The sequence below is a fragment of the Syngnathus floridae genome, chromosome 4 (assembly GCF_059516105.1).
Source record: "Syngnathus floridae isolate MCC-2025c chromosome 4, RoL_Sflo_1.0, whole genome shotgun sequence".
NCBI classification, from domain to species: Eukaryota; Metazoa; Chordata; class Actinopteri; order Syngnathiformes; family Syngnathidae; genus Syngnathus; species Syngnathus floridae.
In genome coordinates, this window is record NC_142416.1 from 7,110,447 (window position 1) to 7,136,043 (window position 25,597).

Sequence of the window (25,597 nt, forward strand, 5' to 3'; positions counted from 1 at the left end):
TCATTAACTATTTAAGGCATTGGTTCTTAACCTTGTCGGAGGTACCGAACCCCATCAGTTTCATATGTGCATTCACCGAACCCTTCTTTAGTGAAAAAAAATATATACTGTAATTTCCAGACTATAAGTCGCGGTTTTTTTCATAGTTTGGGTGGGGGGGCGACTTATACTCAGGAGCGACTTATATATGTTTTTTTCACAAATTTTTACTTGATCATTAAGACATCACTTACAAGTATAGTTGACCACTTCCCATGTTATTTTTAGTATAGTTGATCACTTCACATGCTTTTATATCTTTATCTTGAACATATTCAAAACATAAAAAATAGAGAAAACATCAAATAAAGCAATTAACACTTTAAAGCACCATATCCAAGTCCACTGTCTGCTGTATGTACACTTGCTCCATTTTTGCTCCTCTTATATTTATTATTATTATTTATTATTTGTTTATTTATCATTTATTCAACACTATTTATTCATTGTTTGTGCTTTCTTGTTTTTTTTTTGTGTTGCTTGTATGCATATGTGTACTATCTCACCGAGGGATAGTGGAAACGTAATTTCAATCTCTTTGTGTGTCTTAGTATATTAAAAAAAATCGACGATAAAGCAGACTTTGACTTTGATAAAACAACCCAAAAAAATTATATTTTCAGACGAAACTGGATGAGGGCGCTCTAAATTTCATAGTGGAAACGTAATTTCAATCTCTTTGTGTGTCTTAGTATATAAAAAAAAATCGACAATAAAGCAGACTTTGACTTTGATAAAACAACCAAAAAAAAATTATATTTTCAGACGAAACTGGATGAGGGCGCTCTAAATTTCACCGTTGGCCGTGACTCATCAACTGGGTGGGCTTAAGAAAAATGGCACCAAAAAGAAACTCATATTTTGCAGGTTACAAACTTCAAGTTGTAAAATATGCAGCTGAAAACAGTAATTGAGCAGCAGAAAGAAAGTTTGGAGAACCGTGATGTACCAATGGATTACTATTTCAAGTGACGTCAGTAGCGCGGCGCGGCGGTTGTTTACATACAAACGTGCCCACATAAGGACTACCGGCATCATTAGCGGTGATCATTTCTAAGTGACACGGAGGACAAAGAGTTTGAAGGAATTAAGGATTTGGAGTGACATAGAAGGTTTGAAAAACTATTATGGCTTTTACGCACGCCCGGTCCTACTCTACTGAGTCGGGGTCCGGCGCTCGGCCGAGTGGCTGTCCGCGAACGGTGCACGGGGCTCGGACATGGCCATTACGCACGCCCGGTCTGTCTGGAAGTCCACGCCTCCACACGCTTGAAAGTTTGTTTTGTTTAATAAAGAGCCGTTTACCAAACCCACGTCTATCCTTGTACTTTGTTAACGCTACAATATAGTTATATAGTAGATCTGTGGAATAAAGACGAGGCTGACGTCAGGGCGCACGCGCGGCGATGTTGACAAAGGACGAGGAATTTGATCGATGGATTTAATGGAATTAAAGTGCACGGATGGTTTGATAATATTATTGCCTTGTATTATAGTTATTGGAAATATAGTTTATCTATCGTTATATGAGCCTGTGGAATATTTTGAAGTGCAAGCGCCCTCAGCCGTGCGCACCCATTGTTGACAAAGAACGATCGATGGATTTAATGAATTGGAGTGACACCAATGGTTTTATAAACATGTTATTCATGTAATAGTTGTCCTTAATCACTCTATATGTTACGTCAGGCCCGTTCTCAGCTCTTTGTTTGTGTTTGTCACGTTAGCATACCTATCGTTTAGCCTGTTGTTGCTATCGTTTAGCCTGTTGTTGCTCGTTCATGACTGTTTTTGGTGTGGGATTTTGTCGAATAAATTGCCCCCAAAATGCGACTTATACTCCAGAGCGACTTATATATGTTTTTTTTCACTTTTTGGGGCATTTTATGGCTGGTGCGACTTATACTCCGGAGCGACTTATAGTCCGGAAAATACGGTATATTTTTTCAAATTCCAGACATAGATGTTTTTTACTGGTGTACAAAATGAGCCGTGCATGAACATCACGTTGTTCAAAGAACAAAACCAACAAAATGCATCAACTCACAACAAATTACATACCTGCAATTCAGTGTGACTTCTGTTGCCTTTGCGAGACCAGTTCGGATATGCGTCATCACGAATTTACACTATAAATCAGGTGTGTTCAGACCTCACCGAACCCTTAGAGTTCGATCGAACCCAGGTTAAGAACCATTGATCTAAGGTATACAGATGACCTGGTTGTTGTTAGGGTTGATAGATTATTCTGATCTTATGATTATGTTGGAATATATTGTTGTTTGTTTTTGTTGTTATTTTTTTATTGTTTTTATTCTTTAAATCATGTTCAAAATAAAGATTCATTCATTCATTCATAATGATTAACCAAACTTGTCCTGTTCTCATAACACAGTAAAATAAAGTGCTTGCATCCTCTGCCCTGGCTGACCAGCTACAGAAGAAGCAATCAAAGTTTTTCTTTTTAAATTAGATTGTAAGACACCTCCTGCTCTGATCTCACCAGACGCTGGGGGTTCATCAAACCTGTCACCCCCACCCTGCTTTCTCTCAATGAATATGCTCTTGCAACAGACCAAAGGCAGACTCCGTTCGAACATCTCTGTATCTACAGTGACGAACGTTTTCTCCACTTGCAAGTGCTAAAAGGGCATACTGTCTCCTGTGTGGTTCTTGCAAATAAGTTAGAGTGAGAACCACTCTAACAGTTGTAATGTCACCTTATGGTCCTGGCCGACAGCAACTATTTAAAGTAAGTGTTGAGTAAAGACTGTGTAATATGACATCCAATTTAATTCTAAGAAAAGTGTTATAATAATAGTCAAATCTGAGGTGGATCAAAATCAATTGAGTCCTTCTTTCTATCTGTCCAAACAAGAACTTGATATTGAAACCAGGGTTAAATACTTATCAATTTATTCGTGATGACTTAAATGATGATGATGATGATGCTGTGCAACCCCAGTGTTAATATATTATATAATATATACATTATGCACATATAAATATGCTGACTGGCAAATTTAGCAAGTATTCTATTGTCATCAAAGTTGAACTCTTTAGAGCAGGCGTCGGGAACATATGGCTCGCGAGCCAGGTATGGCTCTTTTGGTAACGTTATTAAAAAGAATACATTAGTACACTCAAAAAATTGTTGGTCTTAATTAAAATACATGCATTTAATTGTATCTAGCCTATCGTTTTTTTTTAAATGGTATGGCTCTCACGGGAAATTATTTGTAAAAAATGGGCATATATGGCTTTGTCCGCCAAAAAGGTTCCCAACCCCTGCTTTAGAGCATATTATACCTCTGTATTTGCCGCACCTCTGGCGAAACAACAGTTAAGGCAAAATGAATAAGATAGGTTGCATGGTAATGATGGTCTCTGAATTTTGATGTGTGTGTGCAAGTTTTAAGTTTGTCACCTCCAAAGTTCCCGCTTTTCATGCAGTGTTAAATTAGTTTATTTGTAAATTAATTAGATAGATAGAGAGATAGAGAGAGAGCAAGAGAGTGAGAGAGAGAGAGAGAGAGCGAGAGAGAGAGAGAGAGCGAGAGAGAGAGAGAGGGGGAAGAGAAAGAGCGAGAGATAAGAGAGAGAGAGAGAGAGAGAGAGAGAGGGAGAGAGAGAGAGCTAGAGAGAGAGAGAGGGAGGGAGAGACGGGCAGACAGTTTATTTATTATTTATAAATTCATTAGATATTACTTTCCTGTTCTGGAAATATTGGCTACATGAATTCCATGTTTTTTTTTTTACTAAGGGTTGCACTTTAGTGTGCCAAGTCCCGTTTGTTGGGCTATTCAAGCGTTGCCATTGACTCTTGTTTGGCAGATTGGATGATTAAAGTTCAAATAAACAAATAAATAAAGTCATGATGGCAATTTATCAATGTATCCATTTAACAATCGGGAGTCAGAATACCAAACCATCCACAACCTGGCACCTCTTCCATAACACTGAATAAACTAAATAAAACAATTTACACACAAATGCACACAAATGTAACAATTTTGATACATTTTCATCCATCCATCCATCCATTTTCTGAACCGCTTAGTCCCCACGGGGGTCATGGGCGTGCTGGAGCCTATCCCAGCCGTCACCGGGCAGTAAGGGTGGGACACCCTGAACTGGTTGCCAGCCAATCGCAGGGCACACAGAGACAGACAACCAATCGCACTCACACCTAGGGACAATTTGGAGTCTTCAATCGGCCTACCAAGCATGTTTTTTTTGGAATGTGGGAGGAAACCGGAGTGCCCGGAGAAAACCCACGCGGGCTCGGGGAGAACATGCAAACTCCACACAGGGAGGGCTGGAGGTGGAATCGAACCCGCACCCTCCTAACTGTGAGGCGGACGTGCTACCCAGTGCTCCACCGAGCCGCTACATTTTCATCAAAAAAAAAAAAAAAAAAAAAACTTGACTCGAGAGGTCAGATTATAAAGGTTGAACATCTCTGAGTCCAAGCTGTTTATTGAATTGATCAAAAGTCAGCTATGAATAACTTGCCATCATTTCTTTCTTAGATATGGAGGCACATTTGAAAAAGATACATGATAATTAATTCTTAAGGTCTTAAGGTATTCATTCGGCAGTTCCAATAGAGAAAATAGCTGATCTGAAATTTGACCTGATCGTGAGATCCTTTGATGTAACACAACGTTCCTTGGGAGGGAGATTTATGAAAGGGAAAAAGCTGTTTCTGAGAATTTGCAACAGACCAAATGTCTCTTTGCCCTACATTTCCCCCCTGAATTTGATCGCAGGATACATGTTCATATGCATTTTCACATATGTTGAGGTAACTGTAAACTATTGTGCATATTTACAGCAGATCACTTATTTTCTTTAATCCTCTCAATTTTGTGCACTATACTTCTTTTGGTTTCTATTTGTCTCAACTACAAATCTTAATTTTTGGGAACATGTTTTAGGTTTTTCTTTCAACCACATTTCGAGCCTTTCCCTTCTGGTTATTTGTTTTTAATGCAACACACTGAGATAATGATATATATGATATGATATATATATATATATATATATATATATATATATATATATATATATATATATATATATATATATATATATATATATATATATATATATATATATATATATATATATATATATATCAGGGATAAGGCCCCAACGGATCACGTGCTCAGTGAATGTCTCAGACAATGGGCATCAAAGGAAGATGAGGTGCTGGAGGGACCATCATGGGAGGACAAGCCCCTACATGGGATGTACCACCGAAACATAGCTGAAGTAGCTGATATCCAGAAATCCTACCAATGGCTAGAAAGAGCTGGTCTGAAGGACAGCACAGAGGCACTGATCCTGGCTGCACAAGAACAGGCCTTGAGCACCAGAGCAATAGAGGCCCAAATCTACCACACCAGACAAGACCCCAGGTGTAGATTGTGCAAAGAAGGTCCTGAGACAATCCAGCACATAACTGCAGGGTGTAAGATGCTGGCAGGTAAAGCATACATGGAGCGCCATAACCAAGTAGCTGGAATAGTGTACAGGAACATCTGTGCAGAGTATGGACTGGAAGTCCCAAGATCCAAGTGGGAAACACCTCCAAAGGTGGTAGAGAATGACCAAGCCAAGATCCTCTGGGACTTCCAGATCCAGACAGACAGAATGGTAATGGCGAACCAACCGGACATTGTGGTGGTGGACAAAGAGCAGAGGAAAGCCGTTGTGGTTGACATAGCCATCCCAAATGATGGTAACATTAGGAAAAAGGAACATGAGAAACTTGAGAAATATCAAGGGGTCAGAGAAGAGCTGGAGAAGACCTGGAGAGTTAAGACTTCAGTGGTACCTGTGGTCATTGGAGCACTAGGGGCAGTAACCCCCAAACTGGAGGAGTGGCTGAAACAGATCCCAGGAAAAACATCTGACATCTCAGTCCAGAAAAGTGCAGTACTAGGAACAGCAAAGATACTGCGTAGAACCCTCAAGCTCCCAGGCCTCTGGTAGAGGACCCGAGCTTGAAGGGAAAAAGAGACCACCCACGGGGGTGAGGAAAAGTTTTATATATATATATATATATATATATATATATATATATATATATATATATATATATATATATATATATATATATATATAAAACTTATATATATATATATATATATATATATATATATATAGGTAGGTAGGTAGGTAGGTAGGTAGGTAGGTAGGTAGGTGGGGTTGGGTGGATGGATGGATGGATGGATGGATGGATGGATGGATGGATGGATGGATGGATAGATAGATAGATAGATAGATAGATAGATAGATAGATAGATAGATAGATAGATAGATAGATAGATAGATAGATAGATAGATAGATAGATAGATAGATAGATAGATAGATAGATAGATAGATAGATAGATAGATAGATAGATAGATAGATGGGAGTGTTTGGAGAGGAAGAGTCCCCTCCCATGAATTAAGCCAGTACACAGTTTCTCCAGTTGGAGCGCCAAGTGCATACAATGGTACATTGTTTTTGGTGCACTTTGAATTTCCGAACGGCAAAATTGAGCCTGTACTGGATTTACAAACGGTCACACTTGAACTAGTGCACATGCTGAGTGAATTTCCCAATGTGCTCATAATTGCTCGTGAAGTTGAGTTTGTAGCCAAGTGTAGAATCAAATCTGAAACGAAACCTCATTAGCTGTCTGATTGACTATTCACAACGATTCAACGTACGGTCACCCACTTTTTTTGCAGTGACACAAAAAAACCAGCAGATGGTAATATATTACCAGGTTACGTTCACAGACAAAAGTATTTCTGTTCTGTCATGTTATTTTATGTTATGTTCTGAAAATGGGTGTCTGTCCAGGATGGATGGATCGTTCTGTCCTTGGGACATAATGCCCATTTCTTGACTCATGCTATGCACTATGCAGTCAGTCAACGCTTTCTAACCGACACTGACTCGCAACGGCTCATTTTCAGCATGTGCGAAAACAAAACATAATTTCCAGACTATGATCTATGCGCAATCAAACCTCTGATGTAATCCAGCCTTGGAGAATGTTTTATGACAGTTGATTGTGTTTCATCATGATGAAAATGGCCTGCAGTCTCTTCTGCACTAATGAGAGTTTACAACTGTTGTTTTTTTATAAGTTCTCATGTGTTCAATTCAACTAATAATAACCACAAAAAGATCACGGCAAAGCATATCCCCCGGTAACAGATTACATCGGCTCCATTATACTGCGGAAAGTTATAACATCCGATATTTGGCATTTGCTTTGGTGGTACACATTTAGACATAATGAAAATTCAGACATTAAAATAAGCTTTTCACTCACCTCCATAGAGTGCTCTCAGTAACACTGCCCATGTGAAAGTCGTACAGCTTAGTTAGTATCAGTATAACCTGGGAAAAAAAACATCAAGTTTTAAAATGTTTGTTACAAGTGTCTTTTGCTTAAACAAATAAATGTGTAAATTTATAATAATTGTGGACTGTGGTGGCCGAGTAATTAACCTATCAATAAAATATGGGTCATCGATGGTGTAGTAGGGAAGGCAGTCTGTCTCCAACCACGGCTCTGATTGGCAATGCTGATTGGGTTGCCAGTTTTGCACAAATTAAATTATCACCCCCTTTAAATGTTTGTTCGTTCGTTCGTTCGTTCGTTCTTTCTTTCTTTCTTTCTTTCTTTCTTTCTTTCTTTCTTTCTTTCTTTCTTTCTTTCTTTCTCAAAAGAAGGAAAATTATGATTTCCCTCTGACCTTTCAATGTACCACATTGAAAACATCTCTGATGGGATCTCTTCTCTGTCAAGACAGTAATGTTGAAGCCATCAGGACCATCAAGGTTACTTGTTTCTCGTCAGAGAATAAAACTTTCTTCCACCTTTGAGTAGCCCATGTTTGGTGAAGCTCCACGTTGTGCAGGGTTGTCACACAGCAACTGGCTATGTGGAGATGGTACAGCAGCCATCCCTCATGACAGAGGGCCCTCGTCTGTGTGGTAATTGTAAAGGTTTTTCAGCAGGACAATGCCACAATTTACAATAATGTTTACTGACTAATACTTTTTTCCAGGAGAATAACATCATTCTTTTGAACCATCCTGTGTGTTACCCTCTTTTTTTTTATCCAAAGAGAACATTTGGGGATGATGGCCGGGGAATTTGAAAAAATGGTCATCAGTTCCAGACAATAGATGCTCTTCAACTCTTGGAGTAACATTTTCACCAACCTTTTGGAAACACCTGCATCACACCTCTCGTTACTGAGATAGTTTTTGAGACTCTTCTGTTAAAAGTGCAATTTCTGTGTTTTGGGCTCAAACTTCTGATCAGCTGATCAACAGCCTACTTCAGTTAAACTGTACTTTTTAATAAATCGCATGCTCTCAACATTTAGTTGCTTGTTCCCATTTTGTCTTTGTGCATTTTGAACCTGTACTTAGAACCTTCCAGTAGAAAATGCAAATGTATCTATTTTGGCCCACTGGTTTTACGATTTTTATTTGGAGTGTATTTGAAAATATACCCATAGAGTCTCAATTAATTTATTTTAGCTTGAGTCGTTTTGATGGGCCACCGGAAATAGAAATGCAACATGTTTTGGGCACTGTAGTATGGCGGCCGCCCTTGCTGTTCACAATATCCAATTGGAGAACACAACTTCTGAATTCCATAGACATTTAAAACATTCAGCTTAACTGATAAAACAATGCGCCCTATCAATTGTTCAGAGCTGCAGTTCCATATTTTGACTGTTTTTTTGTTAAAAAAAATTCTTGTCAAATTTTCAGAATCTCTGGGGGATGGAGCAGAAATTTTCAGTGATGTTAACAAAATTCACAGATAACTTAAGCTACTGTATCCATTGCCGCAACATGAAAATGACAATGCGCTCATATTTATGCCACACGCTGACCACCACTCTTTGTTACGCTTATGAATCTGAATGAATTTGCATTCTCATCCATCCATCCATCCATCCATCCATCCATCCATCCATCCATCCATCCATCCATCCATCCATCCATCCATCCATCCATCCATCCATCCATCAACGAATTAACCACCTCTCCATTTGTGCTTTAATTAATGTAACCTAGAGGTTTTGGACTGTGGAGATCTTGGGAAGATATAAATCCACATTCTTCATTTATTAAAAAAATAATAATAATATCTGAACCCATGCAAACTTCACATTGAGAGCTGGCACAGAATATTGTTTCTGTGAGGTAGGCCATCAAACTGCTTACTGTATCTGCGGTCCTGTCAAAGTTGTTTATTTTACTACGGTTGTCTTGTCTTGTTTTGCAATGCATAATCAGATTACACTACATTATGAACCTTGTCATGTCAACAACACACAGTATCTCGACCTTGATCAGCCTATGACTGACTGCATGAATAAAGCATAAAAAGGGTTGGACAAGACAGCACATTTTAATTTCTTTTGTAAAGCTTAAAGATGTATGTTTCGGTGGACTATAAAGGATTTGGATTTCTCATAAAAATAGCATTTCCTATTGATGTGCATGACATTGCTGCTGGTTCTGTTCTCACATGACAGTTTGATGAAGACTTTAGAAACACTAACTTGTTCTCAAACTTGAGTACAGCGGAAAAACTTATTGCAAACCAATTAGAGCAAAAAAAGGTTATACCAGGTCAGAGAGCCAAAGAGATGAAGCCTAATTTTTAGCGTGTCATGGTCACATTTTGACCATCACCGTTTTCACGTTGTTAATCAAAACACTGGTCTTCAACATATCCTGGAAGTGTACAATGCATTGGTTTATTTGGGATATTCTACAAAGTGCTTGTGAAACAAGCTGACCGTTTGTGTGGTGTGCTTGAGTTACACAAATGACCATGATATTTATTTCTGCTATTCATTAAGGAGTTTTACCTGATTTAAGTGGTGATGGGTGTTTAATACACTATGTGTGTGAGATGAATTGGTAAAAACATTTTGTATTATATTGCTTGTAAAATTGTATTATTTGTATCACTTCTCTTCCTCTCACTCTTATATGCAAATACTTTATCAGGAGAGTATTCTTCAAAAGGGTGGCACAGTGGTCCACTGGTTAGCACGTCCGTCTAACAGTTTAGAGGTGCAGGGTTCGATTCTGGCGCTGGAGTTTGCATGTTATCCCTGTGCCTGCGTGGGTTTCCTCTGGGTGCTGTGGGTTCCTCACACACAAGATATGCATGGTAGGTTAATTGGTGACTCTCAATTGTCAGTAGGTATGAATGTGTATGTCTATGTGTGCCCTGCGGCAACCAAACCAGAGGACACCCTGCCTACTGCCCAAAGTCAGCTAGGATGGGCTCCGGCACACCCACAACCCTCGTGAGGAGAAATGGTTCAGATAATGGTTGGATGGTTATTATTCATTATGATCTATCTACCTTATTAAATCTGCCTCCTTTTGCTTCTTGATGATCCCACTGTGTTTATCCTGCAACATCTGCACACAACTTGTTTTTTTCTTATAAATACATGACTGAAAACGTCAACACAGTTGCTCAAAACGGTTGAGCATCCACTTATTTATATAACTATACACGTATATATATCATGTGTCACTGGGAGATTCCTCTTTTTACAGCAATTCTGGCACTCCTTTACTATAAATAGTCCCCCAGAAAAGCAAGGTAATAAAAATGTCAGGATTGTGGAATGAAGACTGATGCCTTTGCTGTTACCATAAGTTTCCCTATTTGACTGATATATCATTTAGGTTGATCTCTCATTATCAACTCTAAGGATTATGGGCCCAAAATCTCCAAGAGGAGACTTAGCACTTCTCGAACTTGGTGCAGCAAAGACTAAGTGGCAGTAGTAGCAGGACATATCTATTCTCGCAAATTGTCTCAAGCTGCCTTTTGCCTGTGCTCTTAAGCCCCTGTTAAGTCTATTTCTTTCTTTCTTTCTTTCTTTCTTTCTTTCTTTCTTTCTTTCTTTCTTTCTTTCTTTCTTTCTTTCTTTCTTTCTTTCTCGACCAAGTCAAGTCGAGTCAGTAAGGTACCAAGTCCTAAGTCTGTCGAGTTTTTGGCAAGCAAGTTGAAAGTCCTAAAAATAACAACTCGAGTGAGGCATTTCACAAGACTCGATTCCACCATCTCTGTCTCTCCCATGCTCTTGTTTGTTTAGTACGTGCCTTATGTCTGTAGCCTATCGTTCTGAGTTCTCCTGAGTATGGACACAGACGCCTTCACACAGGTGTTTTCTTTTTTGGTCACGGGCTGCACATGCAAATGCCACTGTGGCTGGCATCATTACAACTATGTTTTACACTTGATTCTCCAGAAAAATATGCTGTTCATGAGAAAAAAAATCATCGACATTTGGACATGCATCTAATGCAATACAGGGATTGTTGTGCATATACAGTAGAAACTAATTTGTTCCAGAAACAACGTTGGGAAGTGAAACCGTTGAGTTCCGAAGCAATTTTCCCCATTAGAAATAACTGAAAACGCAATAATCTGTTCTAAGACAGCAGGTTTTTAGCCTAATGTTGCCTTTTTCATACCACAATTGTGTAGCAAAAATATGCAGAGTTGAATATGCAAGAAACATTAAATAAGAAACACATCATTAAAACAGTAAACTTAAGAGCTACAGACATTGATATTGATGAGGCACTGAATATATTTTTCCCCCCAAAAAATAAAATGAAATCTGGTGGCTGCTTTTTTTCAATAATTTCCTTTATTTGTTTTTTTACACTGGAACCTGCCCAGTAACCTCTTGTAACCCCCTAAGCAACACTAGCAGTTTTTCTCGCCTCTCTATTTCTCAAAAATGAACTTATGGTTTGCACTCTGAATTCTGATGCCAAGACCATCACACGAACGCCTCTTTCAGACTTGTCTGATCGCCTTTTTCAACTCGATCGTTGCCCTTGCCACTTTCCTCTTCTCCGTTTCTCCTGCATCTTTCTTGGGACCCGTGTTTTTCCTCTAGTACAGTGTGGCCTTAGAGTGGTCTACAACCCGACAAACAACAACGCCAACTAACGCCGACTTGCGGCAGGTGGAACGAACTCTATTTTGTTTACAATAGCCACGTGAGTCCGGTAGGTTTCTGAAGCTTTGTCCAAGAACCGGGACATACATTTCGTGGATTTTTTTGTTGAAAACTGAATATGTTGAGTTCCGGGGTTCCACTGTACTTGACAAATCTTCATGAAACAAATACATTTTGTCCTGCGTTTCGGATAATGGATGCCCTAAAATACTGTATGACAGTTCAATTAGATTCATGGAAACAAATGTTTTCGTGTATTGTAGAAAACAAACACTATGTAATGAAATGTTGTCATTGCCTGTCAAACAACAGCTGAACATGGCTTGTTTTCTATTAAATTGAGGAAAGATCTGCTGACTTTGAAACTCATTTCAAGTTTGAAAATGTGTTCAGTTTCACCATAAACTCCATATCTCATGTCCCCTTAAAATCAATGTTCATGAACAGTACACTTTCATTGATGATACTTTTGGCTGCTTGAATCACTCAACTGGAAAATATCAATGCACACTTATGATCAAAACTCTTATAACCTACCTGATTTAAAGTGGTGATTTTTCTGTACAGTTTAATTCATTTAGGTGGCATAATTTCATTTTTGTGACACTATTGTAGATCGTGGTAAGAAGTTAGAATGGTTCATGGCTTAGTATCTAATTTGACTGATTTTAAAAATCATGACATTCTCCGGATAACCTCTGACCTTAAAACTGTTCTTTAATAGCAATGTTATCCTCTCCTCAACTTTTGGTAACTGTTTTACCGTCTATCTTGAGCAGTGGGGCACCTCCTACAGCATTGATGTCAAACTTTAGGCCCGGGGGCCAGATACGGCCCACCAAGACAAATTTTGCATCAACTTTATGTCATTACTAAAATCATAAATTGTCTCCATGTTTTCCAAAAGAAACATCGCTAGCAATTTTTATTACCATTCATCTTTTTAAACATTTTGAACAGTTTTGACAAGCTTCTGATTTCAGAACTATTATTCATCAGTTTGCCGTGTAGCCTATACTGTAAATAATATAAGATGTTGACAGTCATAATGGCCCTCCAAGGGAAACTATGACTACAATGAGTCCCGCGACAGAAATGAGTTTGACACCCTTGTCCTACAGTATAGTAAAATTGGGATTATGCAGCTAAAGAACAGGAATAGATAAAAGAAAATTAGAACAAATATTTAGGTGCAAATCCTTGTCATAATTGCATCTGTACATCATGTCCATGTTATTACCAATGGTTTGTATTCTGTTGTAATGCTTTTGCAGGTTTTCACCACAAACATATATTTTTTTAATGCAAACACTGGATGGTCATACCTTCACTCTTGTTGCTAATATTATGAAAAGTAACCTTTTTTTTTACAGGTTTGACAAAGTTTCAGTCATCAAGTCGGGTTTTTTTTGGGTTGTTTTTTTGCACGCTATCCATCTGTTTTTGTGTATTTACGCCTCTGGGAATATAGAGGTCAGGAAATATCAACATAGGCACAGAATATGCCCCAACACATAGGTTGACAGATCCACAGCAACCTCACATGGTGAGGAGATTGGCACAAGTTTCTGGCTGAGATTGCCGCAATGCGCCGGGAAGTAGCAGCAGTGAACATGCAGCAGTTGGAGGCACTCTGGGCCTTGACAGAGTGGCAGACCTAGCTTTCCAGGTATATGTAGCTCCAACTCCCTCATCTCCAGCATCGCTTTCATGAGATACCATCGGCAAAAGACCCCCACGCCTTCCAGGACATCTTTGTGGCAACAGCGTCTGCAGCAGTGTCATGTGGCCTGCTGCAGAGTGGGCTGTGTGCTTGTTTACTCTGCGCAGACTGAAGCACTCAGCATCCCGGCCTTCTCACAGAGCTGGTTCAAAGATGTGAGGAAAGCCGTTTATGAGCGCATGGGCTTTAAGTCTGAGGAACACTGACGCCAGTTCAAGTCTGCCACATGAGGAACTGTAAATAAGTCAATCATTGCTTTGCAGCTGGGGTGGGGGTACAGCGCCCAGTTTTGTGGAGGTGGAGGAGACCATTTAGAGCACTACGTTATCTTTTTGCACAGGTTCCATTGCTGCGCTCAACTTTTTTTCTTGGTTGCACCAGTGCTAAAGTTAGCTGCACCAAAGGTTTTAACCACATCACATTTACAAAGCTGCTAACCAATAGAAAGTCACCTTCTGAAAAATGTATCTTAATCTTTCAATATTTAAAATTATGTCAAGAACTAATCATCTCCCGTTGCCGTCGATCTTCACCATTGAAAAGAGCTGACATTCAGACAGAAATTCAGACAGAAGAGGTCCGTCCCCCTGTCCATCGACAGTCCAGAAAAAAAGTCATAGACTAACTGATGAGACACGCAATTTATTTGCCATTTAAAAATGGTGGATTGCACATCTCTACACCAGTGGTCTTAAACTCGCGGCCTGAGGGATGATAGTTTGTGGCCCTCTCCTTAATATGAAAGTTTGATGTCAGTGTGGCTCGCCATTGTGATATGACAGGTTGTGTGCGCTGCTGATTCGAATGTATCTTTTTGGGAACACATATAGTACTTGTGCGAAAAGGTCTGTTATACTTTGAACTCCAAAGGTCCAGACCTACTGATGAGCATCTTCAAGCCCTACTGAAGGTCTCAACTGCTTCCTCCATCACACCAAATGTGGCTCAGCTATGCGAAAAGATGTGCTGCCAGGTCTCGAGCAGAAGCCATGTTCAGAACAATGTTCCTTCCGAGGTTAAAGAACTGTTAATACAGACGTGAATAATAATACATTTCTTTAGTCACCAACTATATGTGTTATTTTCAGCTTTCTGTATCTGTTGTATTATTATTTTCATGGCTATCATATTACTTATTTATTTACCGTATTTGCCGGTGTATTGGTCGACCTTTTTCGATCCAAAATCGACGGAAAAAAATCGACCTCGACTTATACACCGAGTCATAAAATTTAACTTCGTATTCATCGCTTCAAATGTGATGGTAACCAAGGCCGTTTCTCATGCATCTCATTGTGCGTTGCACTTAGAAAATTTGAACCGGGCGGCGTGCGCGAGTGCGCGGCCCGCTGGAAGTCGAATGAGGCGCCGCGACCACCTCCGCGGTGCTTATAAACAGCCGATCCGCTCGGCGGGGGCTATTTTCGGCCACTTGGCTCGTGCGCACGGCCTCCCGGATGTGCCGGGCGGGTGCGCGAGCTCGCCGGCCGCTGGAAGTCCAATGAGGCGCCGCGACCACCTCCGCGGTGCTTATAAACAGCCGATTCGCTCGGCGGGGGCTATTTTCGGCCACTTGGCTCGTGCGCACGGCCTCCCGGATGTGCCGGGCGGGTGCGTGAGCTCGCCGGCCGCTGGAAGTCCAATGAGGCGCCGCGATCTCCTCCGCGGTTTTTATAAAGTGCCGATCCGCTCGGCTTGGAGCTATTTCCGGCCTCCCGTTGGTGCCGGGCGGCGTGCGCGAGCTCGCCGGCCGCGATCTCCTCCGCGGTGCTTATAAACAGCCGCATGCGCACGGCCGCCCGGAATTTGAACACATTTCGTCAATAAATTTCGCATATTGAATTTTGAAGTTTAATATAATGCAACAATTGAGCTCGACTTATACAAAGGATATATCATAAAATCGTAAATTTCCGTCGAATTTTAGGGGGTCGACTTATACACCGAGTCGACCTGTACACCGGCAAATACGGTATTTATTTATTACTGTTTGATAATTATTGTCCTTAAATTTGATAACATTAAACATTTTTATCCAAGCATAATAAAAACCAATGCGGCCCAGCCTCACCCCAGACTCCACCTCCAGTGGCCCCCAGGTAAATTGAGTTTGAGACGGCTGATCTCAGTCCCACTGTGCATTGCATCCAAGCGTATCAAGGATCGAATTAGGGCAACCAAATGATGCTTGGACCAATGTTTATTGACAAGAAAAGGGGTAGAGGAGAGTAGGTTTACAGACAGGTCGGAAGTCCCCAAGGACAGCAGACGGGGAACAGAACTCCACTCGGACAGCTAACATAAGTCCACTCGGACCAGGAACAGAAACAGGTAACATATACTGACTGTGACTTCGACTGGGGAGAATGCAGGATATGAAACAGGAAATGAACAGCAGGATGGATACACAGCAGGAGCATAAGCAGACGATCTGACAGGGTGTGACAGGCGGGCAGGGTTTCAATACACAAGGGTTGACAAGAAGGAGCAGGTAACAGTGATTACCGTGGTTACGGGAGACACAAAGGCAGGGAGGGGCGAGAGCGAAGACGCGACAACACGGCACAACAAACTAGCAGGTGACAGTGTGTGGCAAAACGCCACCCATGATGAATATTATTAATTATTATTCTTATATTATTATTATTAATAGAATTACCACTCATGATAAAATATTACCAGATTGGTTTGGAGTTGATCTTATTTCAGTCATTGTTATCAATCTCTCAAAAATAGGATTTCAGCAAAATCACTTTCTTTTGCCACCTCCTGCTCGAATATTTTTTTTCACCCTAATATTTCACTATATTTTTTATTCGCATTTGTTCCGAACATATGGATTACACATGCAAGATAAAATGGAAACGCTCATTTTGGTAGACTTCCATCACTCGCATGTGCATGAAAAGGCGGAAGCAGCCAAATAAAGTTAAAACACATGCATACGTGCGCACACACACACTCGCACACACACACACATGCACACACACACACGCAAAACACACAGACAGTGCATATATGGTGAAATAAAAATACAATGTTAGACTACATTGTGGTGTGTGCGCTATAGATTGAATTGTTTACAACTGTTTAAGTGTCAACCAACACAACCACCATCGGTCACCAGACTGAATGGTGATATGTACATTTTTTTGCCAGAGGAGGACGGTTCCTCCTCTTATTCGCTTGAAGCAAAGGTAAGTCACTCCCTCTACATAGAAACACTCTGAACATGCACAAGGCAAGCAACACATCATGAAACTTCATATGCAATCTCTATTGGTGGATTACACACACAAGACAGGCTGGGTGTGTTTCTGTCAGTTGGTACTTGACTCGGTTGAGGACAATTACAGGGAAAGACACAAATTAATTTCTGTCCCTGATTAGTCCGTTATTTGTGTCGTCCTCTGTCCACAATCATTCTGTCCCAGGGACAGGTAATGCCCATCTCTCTCTAAACACATCCGCACTATTATAACTATTATATACTATTATGTACACTATTATAACCCTACTATCCCAAGTGGTGAAATTCAGACAGAAGAGGAAATTAGAAGAGGAAGTCTATGGCTTCAAAATGCCGCTAGCAGTTAACTAGATTGTTCATCGTACTTTTATTGCTCAGCAAATAGCTTATAGTAAAACGAGACGACATAATGGACAATCCTATTAGTTCCACATTAGCAAAGGTGTATGCCAGTGGTATGTGATCCATTTGGCAAAAGCACTGTTTCAGCCATTAGCACTTTTTGAGGTTCCCTGCAAGTGCAAACTTAATTGGGCATTTTCACCGGAGTACACAGGGATATATCTTGGTGTTAGCCTTGGTGGATATGCCAAAAGGGTACACCCTCTCATCATAGAGTTGTGCATGTGCTGTTTCCAAGGGCTTCTTTAGTAATTCTACCTGATAGTACACCTTGTGTGTTTTTGTGCAAAATTAAAGAATAGGCATGTAGTTGTGCCATGTAGTTGTCGATCCTACCCGATAAATGGCCAAGGTTGAGCAAAACCTTGAAAGATCATGATTCAAAACTTTGTAGGTGGTGATGTCTGCAATCGTGCTACTGTAGGTGACTATACTTTCTGTTGACTGACCTGTTTGGCTTTTAACCGCTTGAGGTTATCAACATGGAACTAGAATAAGGGAAAAAAAAGTGCATCCCAGATCTTAGGGCAAAACATCACATTCTTGAGCAGTCAGTCATGTTGTGTATGCTGCTGCCTACTTGGATGATGTTATGATCCACAGTAACAGGTGGTGAAGCATGTGCATGGGTGAGGGTGGTGCAAGTCACTGCGGCAGACCGGGCTCACCACCAACACAAGGAAATGTAACTGTCAGAGAGAGATCTTTTGTGCCACTTGGGCTGTAGGCAAGTCTGTCTTCATGTAGATAAGAAAATAAGTTAGGTTGGACTGTTCTCCTGCCTCACTCGGGCGGCAGGGTATGTGGAGATGGGTGTAATTATCAGTGAGTTACAGAAAAGATAGAGATATGGCAACATCATGGAATGTTAGAAGTACAGAGAGAAAAACTACACAAGCACAAATGTTGTCAGTTTATGGTCAAAAGCAAAAACAAAGGAGTTTCATAATAATAATAATAATAATAATAATAATAATAATAATAATAATAATAATAATACTTTATCCAAAATGTATTGTCTTGAATCATATCACTCTTCATGAAACAAGATTGTGAACTTTGTCCAGTTCCTCTCCTGGTTGACATACAAAAATATGACATAGGGAATTTCCAGTTTTTGTCCCAATAAATTATTAGTGTCACCAAACTGTTGTAGCATGGTTTGCCACAACTCACAGCAGGTTTTGTTATTGTGCTCTTTAATGCGTGAACCTATAACCCTCCCATGTTTTAAGCCGCAATTACCCAATTAAGACCCGGCATAGTTATTGCATATATCCAAGTGTAGAAGTGAGCAATAAGAAAAAAAAAAGACACACAATACAAACCTCAGGCTCAAAGACCTCAGCTGGCTGCTGCCATGACTGGAAGCAACTCTTAAACAAGGAGGGGAGGGGTGCACTGACTGTGCAGAGTGTGCTAAGTGGTGTTTGGGGAAGAAATGAGATGACAATGGGTCTCCTGTTGCAACTCAAAAACTATTGTTTTCTTATCTATAACCACTGCTATTTATGCATCCACTTATCATTTTCAGGGTCACCATGGGAGCTGGTTGTTACCACAGCTGAGCTTTGAGCGAGTGGTGTGGAACACCCTGGTTTAGTCACAGACCCTATGGACAAGGAACCAGTTTAAGGTGACTGATTATACTGTTTGGGGATGCGGGGAACTGAAGCCTAAACAAGCTGACCTTTATACAGAAATGGGGTATACACTTGACTCACGGCCAATTCGTCGCTGTACACAGACACCCATTCATTTTCAAACTTCCATGTATGTTCTGGAAATGTGGGATGACCTCAGCACAGGCATAAAACATAGAGAGGGCATGCCAACTCAACAGAGAAAGGTCAGAACCAAGATTCAAACCCAGAATGTTTGTCTATGGGGCAGATGTTCTACTGTACTATTGGTATAAAAATATACCGTATTTATTCTAATTATCGCCCAGGGCGATAATTAGAGAAAGTTTTTATCCATCATGGGGGCTGGGCGATTAATAGAGAACACTTTTTGTCCGATTGCCAAGGGGCAATGAAATGGGCGATAATATGTATATTTTCCTTATGTAGTATGCAATACCTGCATCTCACTGGTGTTCTTAACACTAGAACAGCCGCTGTTTTGATGTACATACCTCGAACAGCGGGGGCGTCAAGTGACGCTCCATGGATGCGACACGTTACCGTCGCACATCAAATGTTGCGTACGTCATGTTTCCGCGATCGTCTTGTTCGAACGCACGCCCCAATAACGTAATTGTGTGAGGATATTGTAGCGGAGTGACGAGTGTAAATGTATCATAGTTTATGGAGAGAAACAATTTAAATCAGTCATATTTAAACTTGCGCAATGACGTCGGCATGCGGTCGCGGGGGAAAACGTAAGTTTTGGGGGGAATTTTTAGCCGCATGGGCGATATTAGAGGTATCAATGTTTTTTATTTATGTCATCGCTAACACACACTGGGTGATTATTAGAATATGGGCGATAACTAGAATAAATACGGTAGCAGTTTATGTGTCAGTCAGTCAGTTCAGTATCTGAATAAATGAGTTGAAAGCTAATGCTACTTTACCCTATTGGATAGAATAGATGAATAGAGTCTATTCAGAATAAGAAGCGGCCGTTGTTTTTGTTCCAAAAAACGAATTATAGTCAGTGGTGTCTGACAACGCCTGTCTCATCTCAGCAATGTTTGTTGGCTTATTTGGAGGCATCTGTCAGGGGGCTTAAGCAGCTCGCGACCTTTCAAATGCTCTGCACACAGACACACAACAACCTCTAGTCACTTCTTCAGCGTTGCCTTGGCATATGAGCACACCACCGAAGGCTACGTAACACCCACCAGCTCAAGCATATCTTTGATTGTGACACTCAACACACTGTATAGTGTACCTTCCAATTTGCACACGTGTGAGCTACCTTGTCACACACAACACTTGTCTTTCTAACACTACTAACACTGCAAATTTCCCCTATATAAACACGTTCACCATCAATTTTTTTGACGTAACAGACACTACGTTTTTGGAATCAAAGGCTTATTGTGACTGTCAAAGAAATCTGTATTTCCACTTCATGATGATTAAGACAATTTAACATAAAATATTTTTTCCTGCATATGTATCACTATGTAATTGCACAACCAGTGAAACAAGTATGAAAATTGTTAAATATTACTAATTTTTTTACCCATCATGGCAAGGTGAAAGGAATATGAACAAGTCACTTTTGGGAGTGTATTCATGAGTATATTTGCTAAATGTCAAAACAAGTGCCCAAGAACGACTACGACCTGCCCGAGCTGGTGCAGATCATGCTCAACTTCCTCAGCGGCGACACGCGCATGGCCCACGGCAAGTAGCCGCGCAGCGCCTGAGCAAGCTAACGCAGCTTTTTTGTACATAGTGTATAAGTAGGTGACGTTTTTTTTTTTTCATCCCGATAATATGTTGTAATTGTGTCTACCGGATGTGAGTGAACGCTGGCGCCATTTGCTGCCGCTGCTCTACGGTAATTTTTTATGCTACTTTATGTCTGTACGGCCACCTTGAGTGCGTTGAAAGGCGCCTTATGAATAAAATTTATTATTATTATTATTTTTATTATTATTATTATTATTATTAAAAACTACATGTACCACACAACGGTGGTTGTGCAAGCATAAAATATATATGTTAGAGGTTTATTAGTAAAGGAAAATGTGTTTTGGGGAGTTTGCAAACATATTTTTTAAGGTTGTGTTAAACTTATAATCATATTAATATCTAGTATTAGAGTGCTCGTGTGGATTGGTGGGGGGCGAAGAATGTGCAGGCAAACTGCATGAACTTGTTTTCTTGGAAGTGTTGTGTATAGGCCCAGACAGGGAGTACCGGACGAGATAATCTCAAGGTCGGTGAGGAACGAGAACAACGAGCTCGTCTATGAGACCGGCCTTCGAGGGGAAAACCCAACCGTCTGACCTCAGCGACACCTGGACTGGGGAGGAGATGGCCATCGACCAATCATCTCACAATATTTTGCATGCTTTAATATTCATATTGTGTTTCTTTAAAACTGGGCAACCCGGAAGAATGTGTCGTCTTTTGGTGGTCACAAAAACGCACGAGCTTTAGTGTGAGGGACCCGGGACCCAGGCCTGTATTAGTGCGCTTTGTCAGGAATAAATAATTGGTAAATTTGGTCTAATTGATCTACTGATCTTCTCTTTGACAGAACGAACTCGCAAAATTGTTAGGTGCGCCAGTGTGTGGATTAGGACATAGCAATTTATGAGTTAAGTGTTGATCACAATTTGGAGTCAGATCAATAACTAGAATCCGTAACCTAACATTAGTATATACCTTCCGATTTGCGTTTTCGAAGATCTTTTTGTTCACATAGTTAACTGTACATATGCGGCCATAGAGAGAAACTAAATGGCTCATGACGAGTGAATTCAAGCAAATCAGATAGTGATCTGGCTTAATCAAAAAGTGCATTCATGATTTAGGTATAGTGTGCTATTCCATTGGAAGAGAATCTTAAATTCTAACAGTACATATGATAATGCAAGTAACTGTTGTTAGCAGATTTTTTAGGGGTTTGCACCTAACCAATTTTTTTCTCATTATTATATGTGACTGATCTCTTCCTCCTCCAACAGGCCCTCTGATGATTGTGGTATAATTAAATATGGATAATATTGGCACTGTATGTTCAGTTGGGACTCTATCAGGGATAGAGATGCACTTTGTCAAAGTCATCAATAGCTGTCGCTGAAATACCTCCCAGCATGACATTGTGACCTGAAGTTTCTTCTGAAGACAACGCAGATGCTATGACAGGTATGATACATTAGCTCTGGGTTAAAAAAGAACAGCCTATTTATATCAATCACGGGGACCTGCAGGGATAAATGGTTTTTTGGGTTTGAATTAGATGAAGATCATTTGGTCTGACAGTGATTATGAATAAAACAGCCAATACAGGTTGAGTCCTAAGCGTGAATAGAAGAAATGAAACAAAGGCACAGGACTCTTTCCATCTTTGTCATTTGCTTATGTTCCCTTCACTCTCCTACTCATTCATCACATTTCACTCTGGGCAAGACAGCTGGCTGGAACTGAAGCATATTCACAGTTCAGCAGTCCATCAAATTGCACCTAGTACAATGATTTTTCAGTAAAACTACCACATGAGCAGTAGCAGAAAAATGTTGTGTTGGTTAACTGTGCTAGGAATTAGGAATACAGAACATATCCAATAATACAGAGACAACACTGGCCTGAAAATGACTATTCATCAAAGACAACGCCAACATTAAGACACTTAAGGGCACTGTGTTGCCTTCATAAACACTTCAGACAATTCGGCATACAACCCATCACTCAGACATGACACTAATGGTGAGTGACTTTTTTAATGCAGATTGTCTTGACACGGTGAGTAACTGTAAATTGTGCTTTTGTCACTGAGTTATTAATATTCATGTGTAAATACAATTACAAAAATAAATACAATTATTGATGTCTGTGAGGTTTGCAGTAGACAAAAAAATTCTTATACAGTAATGATTTTTAATCCAAGTGTGAATACATTTTGACAGTATTATTTATTTTGTTGGCGACAGCGTTTTTTAAGTACGGGTTGTGAAAACAGTGTACTTTCATGTATTCATATATAATATCTGATGTTTATATAATGTTATAAATTGATATCTTATAGTATGGTTTTACATATTTCCCCCACAGAATCACAGGATCAGTGTTTTTTTGTAGTGCTGGCAAAGATATAGATGAATATATGGATGCAGCAGGAATAAAAATACAAGAGTCTTGCTTTGAATAATAATAAAAATAATGCATCAGATGTACACAGGGCATTCCCTAGGAAATCAGATAGCCAAAGACATTTTACAATGGAAACATTATTCATACACTCTCACATTCACACTTTGTAAACTACATAAATAGACACAGCTGCCCTGGGGCAGGCTGACGGAAGCATGGCAGCCAGTGCGCCCCTACGGCCTCTCTGACCACTACTAAGCATTCACACCCAGTCATACACCACAGTGAGTGGCACTGGAGGCAAGGTGGGTGAAGTGTCTTGCCCAATGACACAACAACACATGACTCAGGCCGAGCGGGAATCTGGACGACTGCTCTACCTCTGAGCCACGGTTGCATTGGACTGTGATATTCATAATGTTTTTGTACTCAAAATAATAAATAACTGTTCAATGTGCAGGGATGAATAGGCATCAAACAGCTCTCTCTCTCTCTCTCGCTCTATATATATATATAATATATATATATTATATACTATATATATATATAATATATATATATATATATACTATATATATATATATATATATATATATATATATATATATATATATATATATATATATATATATATATATATATGAGAGAGAGAGAGAGAGAGAGAGAGATAGCTTATATATAGAACCAGTGTATGTTCGAGTATGTCATTCTCAAGAAATTACAGTACTTTGATAAATATGAAAAGTCAAGTCCATTCCTTTGAAAATTGTCATGCAAGCCCTGACTGATCATTTTGACCATCGCATATTAACATCCATCCATCCATCCATCCATCCATTTTCTGAACCGCTTAGTGAGCTGGAGCCTATCCCAGCCGTCAACAGGCAGGGGACACTCTGAACTGGTTGCCAGCCAATCGCAGGGCACACAGAGACAAACAACCATTTGCACTCGCACTCAGGGACAATTTGGAGTGCTCAATCGGCCTACCAAGCATGTTTTTGGGATGTGGGAGGAAACCTGAGAGCCTGGAGAAAACCCACGCTGGCCCTCCACACAGGGAGGGCCGGAGGTGGAATCGAACCCGCACCCTCCTAACTGTGAGGCGGACGTGCTACCCAGTGGTCAGTGGAGCCGCCCTCACACAGTAGCAATGATCTGTTATTTTTTACATGAAAGCATTGTTGGTCTGAATCATTTCGTTGCTTAAAATATTGCATAATTGAATTACCAGCCCTAAACAGACGCAATTCAATGAAAGACTCTTCATTTTAAAGTTTTTAGTTTCTTGTAATATTGTGTAACTGAATTACCAGCCCAAAACAGACACAATCCAATGAAAGACTCTTGGTTTGATGAGTGGAGCTGGTGACAGTGCTAACTAAAAGGATGACATATTGGGAACATCCAAAAAATGGGGCAGCAAAGTGTAGACACTGAAGCGCTTGACAGTCTTGTCAGCGTAACAAAACATGAACACTGTTTGCACTGTTTAAAAGACTTGTCGGGCTCGGCCTTGATGATTTCAAGTGTAATAGATCTTGATTAGACTGCTTATAATTGGTGCCTTGGGCAGTTTATAATGACTCAATATTGCAACATTTTAGTCGATTAGACCTAACGGTTTATTAGGGATCAGGAGCACACAAAAGACTCCTCTCAAGACTGGAGCTGCCTTTTTCCTCCTGATATACTTTTGTATAAATAGAAATCACTTGTATATTTCAAGAAAAAATGTTTATTTCTTTTCCTAACAACAACCCCTTGTCCTCCCACAATCCTCCTTGCAACTTTTCCGATCCCATTAAGAGTCTTCAATGTGATGTTTGATCACAATGGACAGACAATGATTGTGGTGAACAACAGGTTGAGTAAAGCATTTGATTTGCTTACGGTTGGAACTATATATAAGTCACAGCTTTTCACCAACAGAGGGTGCTTAGGATATCCGTCCGTCTGTCCATACATCCGTCCAACCATCCCCTTTCTTCGTCATTTATACCTGTCATGTTTCATGTTAAACTTGGAGATGCAAGTGAGGCAGGGTTGCTCCCTACTGCCCGTTCTCTCCATGAGAAGAGTAAAAAAATGAAAAGCAATGAATCCATTAAATTATGCTGCGCTTTAGTTCCATGTTCCATGCTTTATGTTAATTTTCTTTCAATCCAATATCTATCACTGATTTCATCTTTAAAATAGCGGAATTTTTACTTACTGTTAAAATGCATTGGCAAGAAGTGAAGAAAGTGAACATAGAGTCTCCATTGACCACACACACACGAATTGGAACTCAAACAGTTGGCATGTGCATTCATAGGTGACATTACGCTTTCATTTGCCAATTAACGGCTTTTATCACATGTACT

At 40.1% G+C, this 25,597-nt stretch overlaps 1 protein-coding gene and 1 long non-coding RNA gene across 2 annotated transcripts in view; one reads left to right on the top strand and one right to left on the bottom strand.

The window, feature by feature from the left end:
* Window positions 1-25,597, bottom strand: part of sorcs3a (sortilin related VPS10 domain containing receptor 3a) — a 296,809-nt gene that overhangs the window by 205,773 nt on the left and 65,439 nt on the right. The window contains exon 2 of the mRNA XM_088374786.1: window positions 7,378-7,445. Coding sequence (XP_088230912.1) covers window positions 7,378-7,445 — 68 coding nt within the window. The remainder of the gene's footprint in view (window positions 1-7,377; window positions 7,446-25,597) is intronic.
* On the top strand, window positions 19,847-21,652 carry LOC148398654 (uncharacterized). Its single transcript, XR_015858242.1, has 2 exons — window positions 19,847-20,970; window positions 21,304-21,652. It is a non-coding gene; the product is annotated as an uncharacterized LOC148398654 (long non-coding RNA).